Source organism: Fonticula alba, assembly GCF_000388065.1.
Source record: "Fonticula alba strain ATCC 38817 unplaced genomic scaffold supercont2.16, whole genome shotgun sequence".
Taxonomy (NCBI): Eukaryota; order Rotosphaerida; family Fonticulaceae; genus Fonticula; species Fonticula alba.
In genome coordinates, this window is record NW_009242986.1 from 45,528 (window position 1) to 59,756 (window position 14,229).

General features: G+C 73.7%; 3 protein-coding genes across 4 annotated transcripts; all 3 read right to left on the reverse strand.

The window, feature by feature from the left end:
• Positions 1–22: 22 nt before the first annotated feature.
• H696_05962 (hypothetical protein) lies at positions 23–6,676 on the reverse strand (the record flags this gene model as incomplete). The annotated part of the gene is made up of 5 exons (XM_009499729.1): positions 23–1,260; positions 1,627–2,877; positions 3,160–3,248; positions 3,391–6,170; positions 6,287–6,676. 5 exons carry the CDS (start codon positions 6,674–6,676, stop codon positions 116–118), a joined length of 5,655 nt encoding a protein of 1,884 aa, XP_009498004.1. The 3' UTR covers positions 23–115.
• Positions 6,677–7,131: 455 nt separating this feature from the next.
• H696_05963 lies at positions 7,132–11,165 on the reverse strand. 2 transcript variants are annotated; one of them, XM_009499731.1, is made up of 6 exons: positions 9,865–11,165; positions 9,212–9,590; positions 8,786–9,024; positions 8,194–8,574; positions 7,500–7,797; positions 7,132–7,323 (listed from the first exon to the last, which is right to left on the reverse strand). In XM_009499731.1, the coding sequence occupies exons 1-6, from the start codon at positions 11,118–11,120 to the stop codon at positions 7,240–7,242; spliced, it is 2,637 nt and encodes an 878-aa protein (XP_009498006.1). In that variant the 5' UTR covers positions 11,121–11,165; the 3' UTR covers positions 7,132–7,239. The 2 variants fall into 2 exon arrangements, with proteins under 2 accessions (XP_009498006.1, XP_009498005.1); XM_009499730.1 differs by lacking the exons at positions 7,132–7,323; positions 7,500–7,797 and having other exon boundaries at positions 8,003–8,574.
• Positions 11,166–11,731: 566 nt separating this feature from the next.
• H696_05964 (hypothetical protein) lies at positions 11,732–13,476 on the reverse strand (the record flags this gene model as incomplete). The annotated part of the gene is made up of 2 exons (XM_009499732.1): positions 13,108–13,476; positions 11,732–12,906 (listed from the first exon to the last, which is right to left on the reverse strand). The coding sequence occupies exons 1-2, from the start codon at positions 13,382–13,384 to the stop codon at positions 11,732–11,734; spliced, it is 1,452 nt and encodes a 483-aa protein (XP_009498007.1). The 5' UTR covers positions 13,385–13,476.
• Between the last annotated feature and the right edge of the window lie 753 nt (positions 13,477–14,229).

The following is a 14,229-nucleotide window of genomic DNA, read 5'->3' on the forward strand; positions in this document are numbered from 1 at the left end:
CAAAATAATACCATCAATGACTTTCTCCGGACAGGTGCCATGTGTATGCCTCCCCTCGCAGGGGCGCGCAGAAGGGAGCGGAGGAGAGACCCGGGCAACGGCCCGCCCCCCCCCCCTACAGGAGGGGCGAGGGCTCCGGCGTGGCCGGGCCCCCGAAGGCCGGGCCCTTGCGCCGGACAAACGTCACGGCCCCCCGGCCCGGGCTGGCCGGCGCCGCGTACGACGGCCCCCCCGCCGGCAGCGCACCATAACGCCCGGCGGCCGGCTCGGCCTCCCGGTGCTGGTGCACCGACGCCAGGGCCCCCTGGAAGGCCGGGCTCGCGCCCAGCGCCTGGTTCAGGGTCGTCATGGACCGGTTCAGCTCCAGCAGGGCCAGCACCAAGTCCCGCTGGGCCGGCAGGTCCCCCGGCGCGGGCAGGCTGCCCGGGCCTGGCGCCAGCAGCTGCTGGCCGCCCGCCGGCGAGGGGGACCCAAGAATCCCGGCCGGGCCCGGCGAGCCCAGCAGACCCCCCGACCCCGGGCATGGCGTCCAGTCCGCCGGCCGGGCCAGCTCCCCCGGGCCCGGCGCACCGGCCAGGCGCCCCGGATCGAGGGCCCGGCCAAAGTCCGAGCCCTCCACCCGCGGCGGCGACGCCCCCAGCCGGGGGCTCAGCCTCCGGCTCAGCAGGCTGTCCGTCAAGGGCGACCGGTTGCGCCCGGCGCTGTCCGGCGAGTCCGGCAGCAGGACAATCCGCGGGGGGGACTCCCCCACCCCGGGCGAGGCCGAGTGCGACCCGGCGCCCGGGGCCCAGCCCGACCCGGGATGCCGAGCGGGAGCGGCCTCCGCCGGCAGGGGCGCCGGCCGCGGCATCCGCTCGGCCACGGCGGCCCCTGCTCCGGCCGGCGATGCCGGTGGGCCCGCGGCCCGCCCCCAGGCGGGGCTTGCCACCGAGCCCAGATGCTGATGGGGCGATGGACGCGCCGGGGGCTCCGGCAGCGGGCCCAGCTCGGCGGCCCGCCCGCCCCACACCGGGGCCGGGGGGGAGGAAGGGGGCCCACGCGGGGCCTGGCCCCAGGCCGGGGCCGCTCCCGGCTCCGGCCCCTGGGAGGCGGCCGACGCGCGCCGCTGCGACAGCCGGCTGTATGGCGACAGGAAGGCCGAGCTGTCGACCCTGCTGCCGGCCGCCAGACCCGCGGCCGGGGACGCCAGGTCGCTGGCCCATTGCGGCCGGCCGCCGCGGAGCCGCTCTTGCACGGAGGCGTGCGTCGATGCCGAGGGAGCTACGCGCGCGCCCGGGGCGCACATATCGCGTGGCAGACATGGAATGCACGATACACACGACAAGCACGAGGAAGGCGACAAACACGAGAAAGGCGACAAACACGAGAAAGGCGACAAACACGAGAAAGGCGACAAACACGACAAAGATGACAAACGCACAAACACAACAAACATGACAAAAGCACAAACACACAATCGCACAAACACGACAAACACGACAAACGCACAAATACACACACACACACACACACACACACACACAAGGCAGCGCCGTGACCACAGGCAAAGGCAAGCATCGTCAGTAGCCGGAAGGGAAAGAAAGGAGAGCAGGCAAGGCACGGAGCCGGGCAATCGGGAGGCCATACCCTCTGGTGCCGCCGGCAGCGGCGACAAGCCCTCCGCCGGGCCGGCGCCCACGCGCGGCAGACGCCCACGACGAACACGCCCCCGCACGAAGTCCGTATTCCAGGGGGAGGCCAGGGCCGCGGCGCGATCGTCCCCGCACGCCAGCCAGTCGCCGGCGCTCGGGGACGCCCGGGCCCCGGCCTCCAGGCGAGCCACCGCCCCCGGGCCGCCGGCCAGCCGGAAGGACACCACCGCACACCCGGTGGCCAGGACCACGCTCCGACTGCCGGCCACATAGGAAATGGCCACCGGCGCGTCGCGCCGCGCAAACAGCGGCAGCCGCACCGCCCCCGGGCCCCGGGGCAGCGACGAAAAGAGCGTCCGCCCGGTGGCCAGGCACACGCACCGCGCCTCCAGGTAGTACTGGTCCTCCACGCACGGGCTCACCAGGGCCACCAGGGCCACGGTGCCGTACACGCGGAAGTCCGCCACCGCCAGGCTCGGCCGCCCGGCCGACGGCCCGCCGCCCGGGGGGGCCCCCCCATCGCGGTCCGAGCCCAGCCGCATTTGCCGCACGGCCGCCAATGCCCGGAGCAGGCCGCGCGTCAGGGCGGCATCCTGGCCCCCGGGCAGGGCGGCCCCCGGGCCCGGGTCCGGCCGGACCCGGCGCCGGTCCACCTCCCCCAGCACCCGGCCGAGGCCCGCCAGGTCGAACGTCCGGACCAGGCCACACACCGACACCGTGTGGCACCACGCCCCGGCCAGGGCAAACCGCCGCACCGGGCGCCCGGTCACCAGGCGCCCGACAAACCGCACCCCCGGCCCGCCGGGACTCGTGGCCAGCACCAGCACATGCCCCTGCACCAGCAGCAGCAGCAGCAGCAGGTGCCCCTCCTGGGCGAAGCCCAGCTGCGAGGGCGGGCCGGCCGCCGGGGGCCCGCCGCCACCGGACCTCGGCGACCCGGGGCACTCCCCGGCGCCGGGGCCGCCGCCCGCGGCCCGGCCAGCCCCATGGCCACCGTCCTCCTCGGCATCGCCATCATCGGCCCCGAGCCCGGGCGCTTGGAGTTCGGTCGCCAGCTCCGCCAGTACGGACGGGATCTCGGCCGACTCGCCGAGCAGCCCGCCCCCCGACCGGAAGGGGCTCCAGGCGTGCGCCTCCGACAGGGGGACCGCCACCAGCGACTCGGCCCCGGCGCCGCGCGCCAGCCGGAGTTCCTGCACTCTCAGCCGGCCGTCGATGTCCACCGAGGCCACGATCAGCCGCGAGTCTGGTCAAATGCGACCGGTCGGTTGGGCAGGTAGGGGGTTAGGGAGGCAAGTAGGCAAGCAGGCAAGTAGACAGACAGCTAGCCAGCCACTCGAGCAAGCACAGCCATGGCAGACAGACAGCCACTCGAGCAAGCACAGCCATGGCAAACTGCCAGACAGCCCCCATCCGGGGCAGGGAGCAAAGGCGGATCGCCGCAGGCAGGCAGGGGAAAAGGAGGAAAGGAGCAGAAAGAGGGCCACACATGACCCTCCCCGCCACGCAGGCCCCGGGGAGGACGCACCATTCACATGGATTTCGCATGCGGCCACCGGCCGCGGATGGGCGTCCTCCTGCTCGAAGAGAACGGCCTGCTCATCGCCGGAGAACAGCCTGCCAAGCACGGGCGCGGTTAGCGCATGCCAGCGTGCGCTCGCACAAACAGCCGACACCCGGGCGAAGGAAAAGGGGGGGAAAAAAAGCAGAAAGAACACCGCCGCCCCCCAGGAAGGGAGGGGGGGGGGGAATGACGCACACCAGACCGCCCGAGCGCAGGCCGGCCAGCACCAGCGGCACCGCGCCCGCGTCATCGACATCCTCGGCCCCGGCCGAGCGCGGCCCCACCAGCAACTCACGCAGGGACTCCGCCAGGGCCGCCATGGACCAGGGCCCGGCCGCGCCGGGGGGGACCACCTCCGACAGGGCCGCCACCGGGACGGCCGCCTGTGCCAGGCAGGTCACCCCGAAGGCGGCCCCGGGGCCCGGGCGCCCGGCCGCGCCATCGGCTCCCGGCTGCCGGGCGGCAAGGGCCCGCGCGGCGTCGACCGCCGCCCCGGCCAGCCGCCCGAGCAGGGGCGACGCCGGCCGCACACCGGCCGTCATCTCGGCCACCGACCGGTCCCATGCACGCCACAGGGGCGTCACGCCGTCCGGCGGCCGGTCCGATGCCGCATCCGGCCACTCGACCGCCGCCAGGCGCCCGGCCGCCAGCGACACATGGACCGGCTGGCCCGGGGCCAGGCGCCCGGGGCCGCCCGCGCCCGCGGCCTCCGGCCCGGCCACCACCGCCGACCAGCCAGCGGCCCAGGGCCACCCGGCCCCGGGGTCCGGCAGGGCAAGCTGCCGGACCGCCCCATCCGCCCCGGCCAGCAGCGGCCACCCGCCGGCAGGGCATGGGCCCGGCACCGCGGCCAACACCCGCGGCTCCTGCACCACATCCACCGGGAAGAAGCCGGCCTCCACCGGCGTCGACACCGCCAGCCGGGCGCCCTCCGGCGTGTGGACATCCGCCAAGTGCAGGAAGTGGGCATCGGCCCGGTCGGCCGCGCGCGCGACCAGATGCTGCCCCGCCGGCCCGGCGGCCGTCGCCACCGATGGCCCCGCCAGCCGGACCCCCTCCACCACCAGGCGCCCGGTCAGCATGGCCGACAGGCCCCCGGCATCGGTCACCTCCAGGAAGGTGACCACCGCCGAGGCCGCCGCCGCCGCCGCCGAGGTCGACGCCGCCGCCGGGGCCGCCGCCGCCGCCGCCCGGCGGGGCAGCCGCACCGCGGCCTCGGCCAGCCCGGACAGGAGCCTCGGCAGCAGGGCCCCGGGCCCGGGGCCGGCCCCGGCCGGGGCCTCGCCCGGGGCCGCCCCCGGGACCAACGGCGCCAGGTCAAGCTGCCGCCAGTTGGCCAGCAGCGGCAGGTCCGCCAGCAGGACCGTGCACCCCCGGGCCACGGCCACCACCGACCCGCTGGCCGCCACATGCAGGCAAAGCCCGGCCAGCAGGCCGGCGCCCGAGGCGGCCCGGCGCTCGGCCGGCTCCTCCGCCCCCCCGGGCCACGGCAGATGGAACCCCACGCAGCTCGGCCCCGGGCCGCGGCCAAAGCGCAGCCGGTCAAAGTGCGCCCACCGCCGGGGGACCGCCACCGACAGAACCTGCCCGCCGGCCGTCAGACACAGCAGCCGCCGGCCGCCATTGACCACCACCGCCGCGGTCAGAGCCTCGCCGGCCGCCGGCCCGGCCGCCTCGGCCCCGAGCGAGGCCCCCACCACCGGCAGGCCCCGGCCCGAGGCCCCGGCATCCGGCACCCCGGGCCCCTGGGGCAGATCACTGCGCAGGCATTCGGCCGCATTCCAAAAGTGCACCGGGTCGCCGGCCACCGAGCCCGGGCACCCGGCCACCGTGGCCAGCGGCCCGATGAACGAGTACAGCTCCTCGGCCAGCTGGGAAAAGCCCCCGCCGGCATGGGACCCGGCCCCGGACGCCGGCCACAGCCCCGGCAGGTCGGCCGACTGCCGAGCCGGCAGGCTCAGCGGCAGGTCATCCGCCAAGCCGGCCGCCGCGTCCGGGCTCGGGCAGAACCCGGCCCACACCACCGGGGCGGCGGCTTGGCCGGTGGCCACCGGCCGCCGGACCGCCGGCCCGCCCGGCGTCACCAGAAACACCGACACCGCCCCGGCCGAGCCCCGGCACACGGCCAGCGCCACACGACGGCATGGCTCCCCCGGCCCGGCGCCCGGCGGGTCCCCCGGCGACAGCCCGCCCGCCAGCGGCCGGACCAGCGGCGAGTCCGGCCACACCGGCCAGGCCCCCGGGCCCGGCTGCCGGGCCGCCGGCCCCCCGGCATGCCGTTGGCGGCACCCCTCGCACCGGGGCAGCAGCCGCCCCGGCCCGGACAGACACGCCGGCAGCCGGGCCAATGCCAGGGCCGTGATCTCGGCCCCGGGGTCCTCGCACTGGGCGTAGGCCACCGGCTGCCGGAGGCCCGGCTGCCGGGCCACATCCGCCAGCGACCGGGGCCCGGCCGCCGGCCGCCGGCCATGCTCCTCGGCCGGGGCCAGCCCCGGCCACGGGCTCCCCGGCCAGTCGCCCAGGTCATACACGGCCACCAGCCCCGAGGCCAGCCCCGCGGCCAGGAAGGCCCCGCACCCGGAGAAGGCCAGGCTCACCACCGGGCAGACCGACCGCGCCAGCGGCACCGACGCGCACAGCGGCCGGCCCAGCACCACCGACCGCCGGCCCTGTCCGGACCCCTCCCAGCAGGGGGCCGTCAGGGTGATCAGCCCGCCGGGGCCCGGCGACGCGGTGGCCAGCCGCCCGGACCCGGGGTGCGACGCGGCCACCGGCCGCGGCCAGTCGGCCGACAGCCCGGCCGGCGCCCGCCACTGCCGCTGCTGCTGCTGCTGCTGCTTCAGCGGGTCCCCCCCGGCGAAGGCCGCCTCCTGCGGCTGGTGCACGAAGAGCGGCCCCAGGTCCGGCGGGAAGAGGGCATGCTGCAGCCCGGTCAGGGCCATCGGCTCCAGGCTGTTCCCGGAGCCGCGCGAAAACTAACACCCAAGCGAAGAGCACAAACGGTCAGCATGCGTCCATGCGCCCATGGGTCAGGGCGGGGGATAGGGAGTGAGACACCCCCGGGGGCGGTGGCAACGTGCAGCGCAAGTACATCATCATCATCATCATCATCATCATAACCATCGACGTCGTGGCCGTCGTCGTCGTGGCCGCCGCCGGTGGCCGCCCCCGCCGAGGGGGCAGCCTCATCCCAGGGCAGGATCTGGCTGGCGAGCGGGCTGAAGGACCGGGGGCCCGGGCTCGGCCCGAGCCCGGGCGCGCCGGCCGGCCCCGGCCGGAAGAACGGCGACACCGTGGCCGGGGCCAGCCCCGGCGAGGGGTACCGCGTGCCGAGGGTCAGTCGCGAGCGTAGGTGCGCCCCGCGGCCGACCGGCGTCCGGGCCAGCCCGGCCCCCCGGGGCGCCGACCCCGACGAGTAGGACACCACCCCGGCCGGCAGCGACGCCGGGGCCCAGTGGTGCGGCTGGCGCAGGGCATCCATGCCGGCGCTTGTGCGAGGGGGAAGGGGGAAACGGAAAAGGCGAAGGAGAGGAGGAAGGTCTGCGCGCGCGCTCGTGTGTGTGTGTGCGTGTGCGTGTGTGGCAACGAAGTGGCGGAGGAAGAGGGGGAAGAGTGCCACCGGCCCGGGGCCACTGGTCGGCCAGCGGCACCGGAAAAATGTCCCCCCCCCCCGCCTCGCCGCCCAGGCGGGGGGCCTCGAGTCCCGGCCCCACCTCCCGACGAGACGATCGCCCAGGTCCGCCCCCGCCTGGGGGGATCCCGCGGCCATCTCCCCGCGCCGGCCCCGCCCTCGCGCGGCGATCTGCCGCGGACTGCCGCCGTTACCACCGCCGGCGCCGGCCGGCGGGCAAAAGAGACAAGCAAAAAAAGAGACAGGGAGGGCTCTCTGCCGGTCCGCCCCCCCCCCCCCCCCGCCCCCCGTGTGGCGGCGAAGCAGCGGGCGAGAGAGTGTATTGTTTCCGTGGGTGCCACCGGATTGGCGCACAAACATGGCTCCAGCGGACGGGAGCGCCACCGGCACGCGGGGGGCCGGGGCATAACGGCCTACGAACTGCCCACGGGGAAGGGTTGGCTGTTGCTCAGAACCAGCATCCCATGCTCGTGCGACACGTAGCCCTTCATGAAGCCCTGCGTGTGTGTGTGTGTGGGGGGGGGGGGGGGCGAGGAAAAAAGCGCTCGGGGTCAGCCGCGTCGCCGGGAGACGGTGCGCAAGCAGCGAGAAGTGGGAGCCGGGCGGGAGGTCGGCGGGGCCGTCCCCTCGCCTCCGGGGCGGGGGGCGAAGCCCGCATCGCCCGGGCGCGCACCTGGTCGATCAGCGAGCTGAGCATGGTCTCGATGTGGACGAGATCGGCCTCCGCGCCCTTGTCCTCGGCCGCCGGCCGGGCGCCCTTCGCCTGGGGGTCGAGACGCGCGATGGCGTCCAGATGCCGGCGCGAGGGGCCCGACGGATCGGCGAAGGGGGTCAGCAGCTCGGCCAGCGAGGGCGCCGGCCCGGGGGCCCGGTGCGACGTGTATGGCAGGGCCGCCGGCAGCGTGCGCACCACCTCGCGGCAGGCTGCCAGCGTGGTAAGCGGCACGCGCGACGAGCCGATCGCCGCCGCACTGCCCGCGTTGAGGGGAGCCGGCGGGGGGGAGGGGGGAGGAGGGGGAGGGGGAGAAGAGGAGGAGGGGGAGAAGAGGAGGAGGGGGAAAGAGAGACACGGAAGAGAGACAAAAGGAGAGGCAGAAAGAGAGGCAGAAAGAGAGGCAGAAGAGAGACAAAAAACACACACAAAAACACACAAAAGAAGACAATAAGAGACACAAACAAAGACAATAAGAGACACAAACAAAGACAATAAAAGACACAAACAAAGACAATAAAAGACACAAAAACACACAAAAAAGAAAAAGATAGAGAGCAGACACCCAACAAGCAAACCGACACCGGTGCGTTAGACACACACGTCCAGGAGCAACAGGGCCAAAGACACAGAACAGGAGCATGGAGGGCCATACCTGCGCCGGACGAGGCTGGCCCAGGTGCAGATGCGCGCGCGCTCCCACAGCAAGAGCAGCCGCCACCGGGCCAGCCAGCTGCTGCAGGACCCGAGCACCGCATCGAAGAGCCCCAGATGCCCGGCCACCACCGCATACAGCAGGGCGTAGCACGGCGCCGGCAGGTGCCCCAGCACCACCGGGCCCTTGCCGGCCCCCGGGCGCTGGTAACTCCCAGCCAGCCAGGCCGTCGTGGCCGGCCCATACAGCGCCTGCTCCACGGCATATGGCCGGCCCCAGCGCGAGCCCGCCGAAGGGCCGCCCAGGTACACCCGCAGCCCGGCCAGGCCCACCGGCCGGTTGAGGATCAGCGAGCAGGGCACCAGGTACATGAGGATTAGACTGGAGGGCGCGGTGAAGACCACCCACCGGCACCGGCAGCAACAGCAGCAACAGCAGCAACAGCGCCAGGCAAGTGGCCAGGCCGCGAGGGAGGCAGCGAGGCGCGCCCGGGCGCGCCGGAAACCCCGGTCGAGTAAGCGCCGTCCGTCAGTTGGCTGGCCCGGCAAGCCGGCAGAGGAAGGGACACAAGGGAAGGCCCGAGCTGACGTACCGGCGATTGGTGGCGCTGGCGTTGACGCGTGGCGAGCGCCACAGCAGCGAGAAGTCCTCGAAGGCCGCCTCAATGCGCGACGCCTCGATCGACCGCAGGGCACGCAGGAAGATGCTCACGATGTTCGGCGACCCGAGGTCCCCGTGGAAGGAGTAAAACCGCGAGGCCAGCGACGCCGGCGGGTAGATGGCCGCCTGCACCGCGCGATAGATGGCCTCCATTTCGCGATGGCGCAACAACTGCCCACATTCCCCCCGGCGGAGTCGCCGGGCCGCCGCCCACCAACACCACCACCCCAGGCACGGGAGTCAGAACCACAACCACAAAAGAGGGACGCCGGACACGGGCCCAGCGAGGGAGGCCAGAAAAAAAAAAAAAAAAAAAAAAGGGTGGGGGGGAAAAAAAATGGCGGGGGGCCCCGCGCACCAGGAACAGCACGCGCGAGTATTCGTTGGCCAGCGTGGCCGCGGCCCAGCGCCGGGCCCCGCCGCCGCCGCCCATGATCATCTGCTGGGTGACGCTGTGCAGCAGGGTGGCACACTGGCGCAGGAGGCCCTGGGCCAGGTCCCGCCGGCGCTGGCCGGCCGCCCCGCGCGCCGCCAACGCATCCAGCGCCACCGAGCTCCGGGAGGCCGTGCGCAACAGGTCGTCGGTCGAGTCGCCGGGCTCGGCGGCCGAATCGTCGGCCGCCAGCAGCAGCAGACGCCGCGCCACGGCGTATGTGGCCAGGCGGAAGCTCCGCGCCAGGCTCGCCCCGAGCCCGGCATAGAAGAGGGCATTGCCCCGCAGGTGCGGCTGCAGCGACGTACAGGCGGCGCAGGGAGGAACCAGCAGGGGACATCGGCAGGGGGGGGGGGGAAGGCGGAAGTTAAGGAGACACCGTTCACATGGCCATTCGGGCGGGGAAGGAGGGGAGAGAGAGAGAGAGAGAGAGAGAAAGCAGGGCCGAAGGGGACAGGGGGCGGGGCAGGAAAAGGGACGGGAAAAAAAGAAGCGGGCGAAAGCGCGCATGCCGGCGAAGCGCCAATGTAGGGCGGCATCCGCCGGCATGACACAGGCAACCGGCACAGGAAGGATATTGCAAAGCGGCCTGCGTGGCCAGCAGCTCGCCGAGAGCGCACTCCAGCAGCAGCGCGTCGAAGGACCCGACCGCCAGTGGGCGCACAATGGCCGCCACCCGGGCCGCGGCCCGGCCCTGGCCGGCCAGGCGGTGCCAAAACCGCCCGGCCATGGCCTCGGCCGGCGCACCGCCACCAGGCAGCAGCAGCCCGGCCAGCGGCGGCGGCGACGGCCGGTGCTGCTGCGGCAACCCCCGCGACGAGGCCACCGGCGGGGTGCCGTCCTCGCGCAGGAACAGCGGGTCGGCCAGCGCCTCGGCCAGCAGGGCCGCCGCCGGGGCGGCCGCGGCGCCCTTGCCACCGGCCGCAGGCTCGGCCGGGCAGCCCGACGGCAGCACCGCCCCGGGGTCCGCACCGGCGGCATACTTCGCGGCCCCGGCGAAGCCCCGGTCGCGGGCCGCCTGGGCCAGCTGCTCGGCCCGCGCGCGCCAGCCCCACCCCGTCACCACGGCCTCCAGCAGGTCCGCCATCCAGCCGGCCAGGCCCGGCGCGCCGGCCACCGCCATCTGGTCGCTCAGCAACAGGACCAGAGCCGGCCCGGCGGCCCCGACGCCCGAGGCCCCGCTCGTGCTGGCTGCCAGCCCGGCGCCAAGGACCCGGGCCAGCCCCAAGCGCCGGAGGTAGTCGGCCCGGAAGTCGGCGTCCGGGCCCGGGGCAGCGGCCGCCGCCGCCGCCGCCGCCGCCGCCGCCGCCAATGCTGAGCCGCCGCCGGCACCCGGCCAAAAGAGCCCGGCCGTGCCCGGGTCCCGCGGCGCTCCGCACGGCAGGCTCAGCAAGCGCCCAAGCAGGTCGGTGCGCTCGACCCCGGCCGCGATGGCCAGCTGGAAGCGCGCCGCCGGCGTCCCGGCGTCAATCTGCCCGAAGTCGAAGTCGGCCTCCAGCCGCGGGTCATCCCCGGAGGCCGAGGCCCCCGGCTCGGCCAGCAGCTCCGCCGCCCGGGCGAAGTAGCCCAGCACGGCGGCGCGGCTGGCCGGGTCGGCCGGCGCCAGCGGCGCCCGCAGCGGGCCCGGCCCGGCGCCCAGGCGCGTCCCGGGGACCGCCTGCGGCCCGGGCCCCGGCGACACGGGCGGCGAGGCGCGCTTGCGCGTGCGCTCGCCCTCCTCGCTGGCGCCGCCATCGGCCGGCGCCGCATCACGCGCCCGGCGCCGGGTGCCGGATGCCGACCCGGCACCGGACCGGGCCTTCGCCCTCGTCTGGACAGACCGCGGGGGGGCCATGGCTACAGCGGGCGATAAGAGACAACAAAGGGGGGGGGGGGAGGGGAGGGAGGGAGGGAGAGGAGGGGGGAAAAGGGGAAAAAGGAAGGAGCAAATGCGGCGAGAGGCGCGGATCGACTCTAGAGAAGGCGCGGCTAGCCCCCGGGGCCCGGCCGAGCCCCCTCCCCCGGCACCGGAGCGGCTCTTGTCCCCCCGCCGCAGGACGCGTGCGTTGGCACTTGGATGGAAAGCAGTTTATCGAGATATAATGTACAGAGAAGGTGAAGGTGAAAGGGGGGGCGGGGGGCGGGGGGGGGCGGGGGCGACCCGCAACAGGCGAGCCCCGGGAAAGGGCGGAGACCGCGGAGGGCGGGGCGGGGCCGTGCCTCGGGGGCGCGGGGCGCAGCCGGAGGACCGGCGGCAACGGCGACGGCAGACGCGGGAGGGGGGGGGGCGGCGGGAGGGACGGAGCCGGCCCGCCCCGGGGCCGGGGGGCCGGGGGGGGGGGCGGGCGGCGGGCGGCAGCCGGGTCCGGCCTGCGCGCGCGCGCGCGGAGCATGCGCAGTTCCGCCCGCTGCCTGGCCTGCCCCCGCCCGCCCCGGCCGGCTTCGCGCGCCTCAGCCCTCCTGGCGTCAGAGCCCCCCCGGGAAGTAGGCGTCCTGGAGCAGGTCGCCCGGCCCGGCGCCCGGTGGCACCCGGCCGCCATCCGGATCGTCGCTCCACTCGTTGTCGCTCATGTAGTCGATCATCCACGAGGAGAGGGCCATGTGCTGGTCGCTGGCCGCCTCGGCCAGGAGGTCGGCGCTCCGGCGCGACAGCTCCGCCGCCGGCTTCGAGCCCCGCGGCCCGGCCGCCGGGGCACCAGGCGCCAGGGACGTGCCGAAGAGCGTGGCCGCCGACGCATCCGAGGCCGACCGCGCGGCCGGCACCGGCCGGCTCGCCCCGCCGCCGGGAATGTCCCCTGCCGCCGTGGCCACTGCCACTGTCGCCTCTTGTTGCTGCGGCTGCGGCAGCGGCTGCGGCTGCGGCTGCGGCTGCTGCTCCGGTCGCAGGGTGTACGGGTTGGTGGTGAAGTCGTCCCCGACATCGCCAAACTCATCGAGAGTCGAATAGTCGTGCTGCAGCAGGAAGGACACGCCCCGGGCCCGGCCCCCGGCCCGGGGATTGCCCAGCCCGGCGGCCGTGAACGAGCCGGACCCCGGGTCGGCCATCGACCCGAAGGTCGTGGTCGAGTGCCGGGCCCATGCCCGGCCGACGTCCGAATCCAGCGACATGGTGGACATGCGCCGGCTGTCGGCGTCCGAGGCGTCGGCAACACGGGCACCGCCGCCGCCGGAGCCGGCCCCGCTGGAGCTGCCGCCGGTGCCGCCATCGTGCCGGGAGCCCGCGGCGCGGCCGGTCGACCGGGCGTCAAGGCGCTCCGCCTCGGAGCTCAAATCCACGGCCTCCTGGTAGGGATCGAAGTCCGGCGGCCGGCGGTGCGGCACCAGCCGCGGCCAGAACACCAGCAGCAGGGCAATGGCGAAGATGGACGCAAAGAAGCACGCATACAACAACGCATCACCCAGGGGATTCAGGTCGTAGAAGACCACCGACAGCATGTGCCCCAGGGCCCGGGCAAAGAGCGTGGCCCCGAGGATGATCGGAATCAACAGCGAGTAGTACATGGGCCCGGAAATTTGGATGAACATCATCATGGAGAAGGACTGCAGCAGCGGGTAGCCGATGGCGAAAAACAGGTCGAACACCAGGAACCGCCAGATGGGGGTGATCTCCTTGGAGAAGCTGTTGGCTCCGATCGAGCCGACTGCATCGCCCGGGCAAGCGCGACATCATTAGTATCATTCGGCCGGCGGCCACTGTCCTTCCCCTGCCCTGGCCCGCGCGGCCGCCCACGGCCCCACCCTCGCGACACCAGCGCCCGGGGCACCCCTCGCTCCCGCCCTGGCGGCTGGGGAGGGGGGGAGAGGGAGAGGAAGGGGGGGGGGGGGGGGGGACAAAGACGCACCTGCCATGATGACCAGCCCCAGCAGCATGCCAATCCGGTAGTTGGGGAAGATATTGGCCAGCCGGAAGATGAAGACCGTCAGCGAGGAGAGGATGGCCAGCACGGCGTAGAAGTAGGACACCGCATTCAGGTCCCAGTCGTAGAGCTCCGTCAGGAAGGGCGGCGTGGCCGTGAAGAGGGCCGAGCACACCAAATTCCCCACGCCCGAGAGGGTGGCCGTGATGAGGAGGGCCCCGCGGTCGACGCCGCGCATCCTGAACATGCTGAACAGCTGCATGACATTCTCGCGCTTGATGGCGCGGCGGAGGCGCCGCTGGGGGGGTGGGGAAGGTGGGGGGACGAGGGAAGAGGAGCAGAGACAAGTGGAGCAGAGACAAGAGGAGCAGAGACAAGAGGAGCAGAGACAAGTGGAGCAGAGACAAGTGGAGCAGAGACAAGAGGAGCAGAGAGAGAAGAGAAAGAGAGGAGAAGAGAAAGGAAAGAGAGAAGAGAAAGGAAAGAGAGAAGAGAAAGAGAAGAAACAAGCAACAGAAGGCAGGGGCAATCCGAAAAAGGGCTCCACGTCAGACACCGCCCGTGGCAGGCACACAGAAGAAAAAAAACGACAACGAACCCGCTCTTGCTGACGATGGAAAGAATCCAGCGCCTCCTGCTCGGCCTCCGACAGGGACGGCCGCCGCGGGGGCGCATTGGCGTCCGAGGCCGAGGCGCCGGCCACCTCACCGGCGGCCACGCCGTCCGGAGGATTCACCGGAGCCGTGGCCTCGGCCGCGCTGTAGGGCTCATCGCCATCGGCCAGCAGCGGCTGTGCCAGATTCCCCTCCGAAGGGTCGGCCGCCTCCTCGCCGGAGCCCACCAGCGTCGGGCGCCGGCTCGGCACCGATTGCAAGCTCAGCGCCTGCCCGGCCACCAGGAGGACCTGCGTCGGGCGGTACTCATCGAACAGGAAGATGGCGATGGCCACCAGCACGAAGGAGAAGACAATGGACAGGAGCCCCGGCGCGCGGAACGGCGTGATGAGGATTTTGCCTGCACCCAACCGCACGAAAGGCAGCCGGACGGGACGGGAGAGAGGCAGGGAGAGAGAGAGAGAGGGAGGGAGAGAGGGAGAGGGAGAGAGAG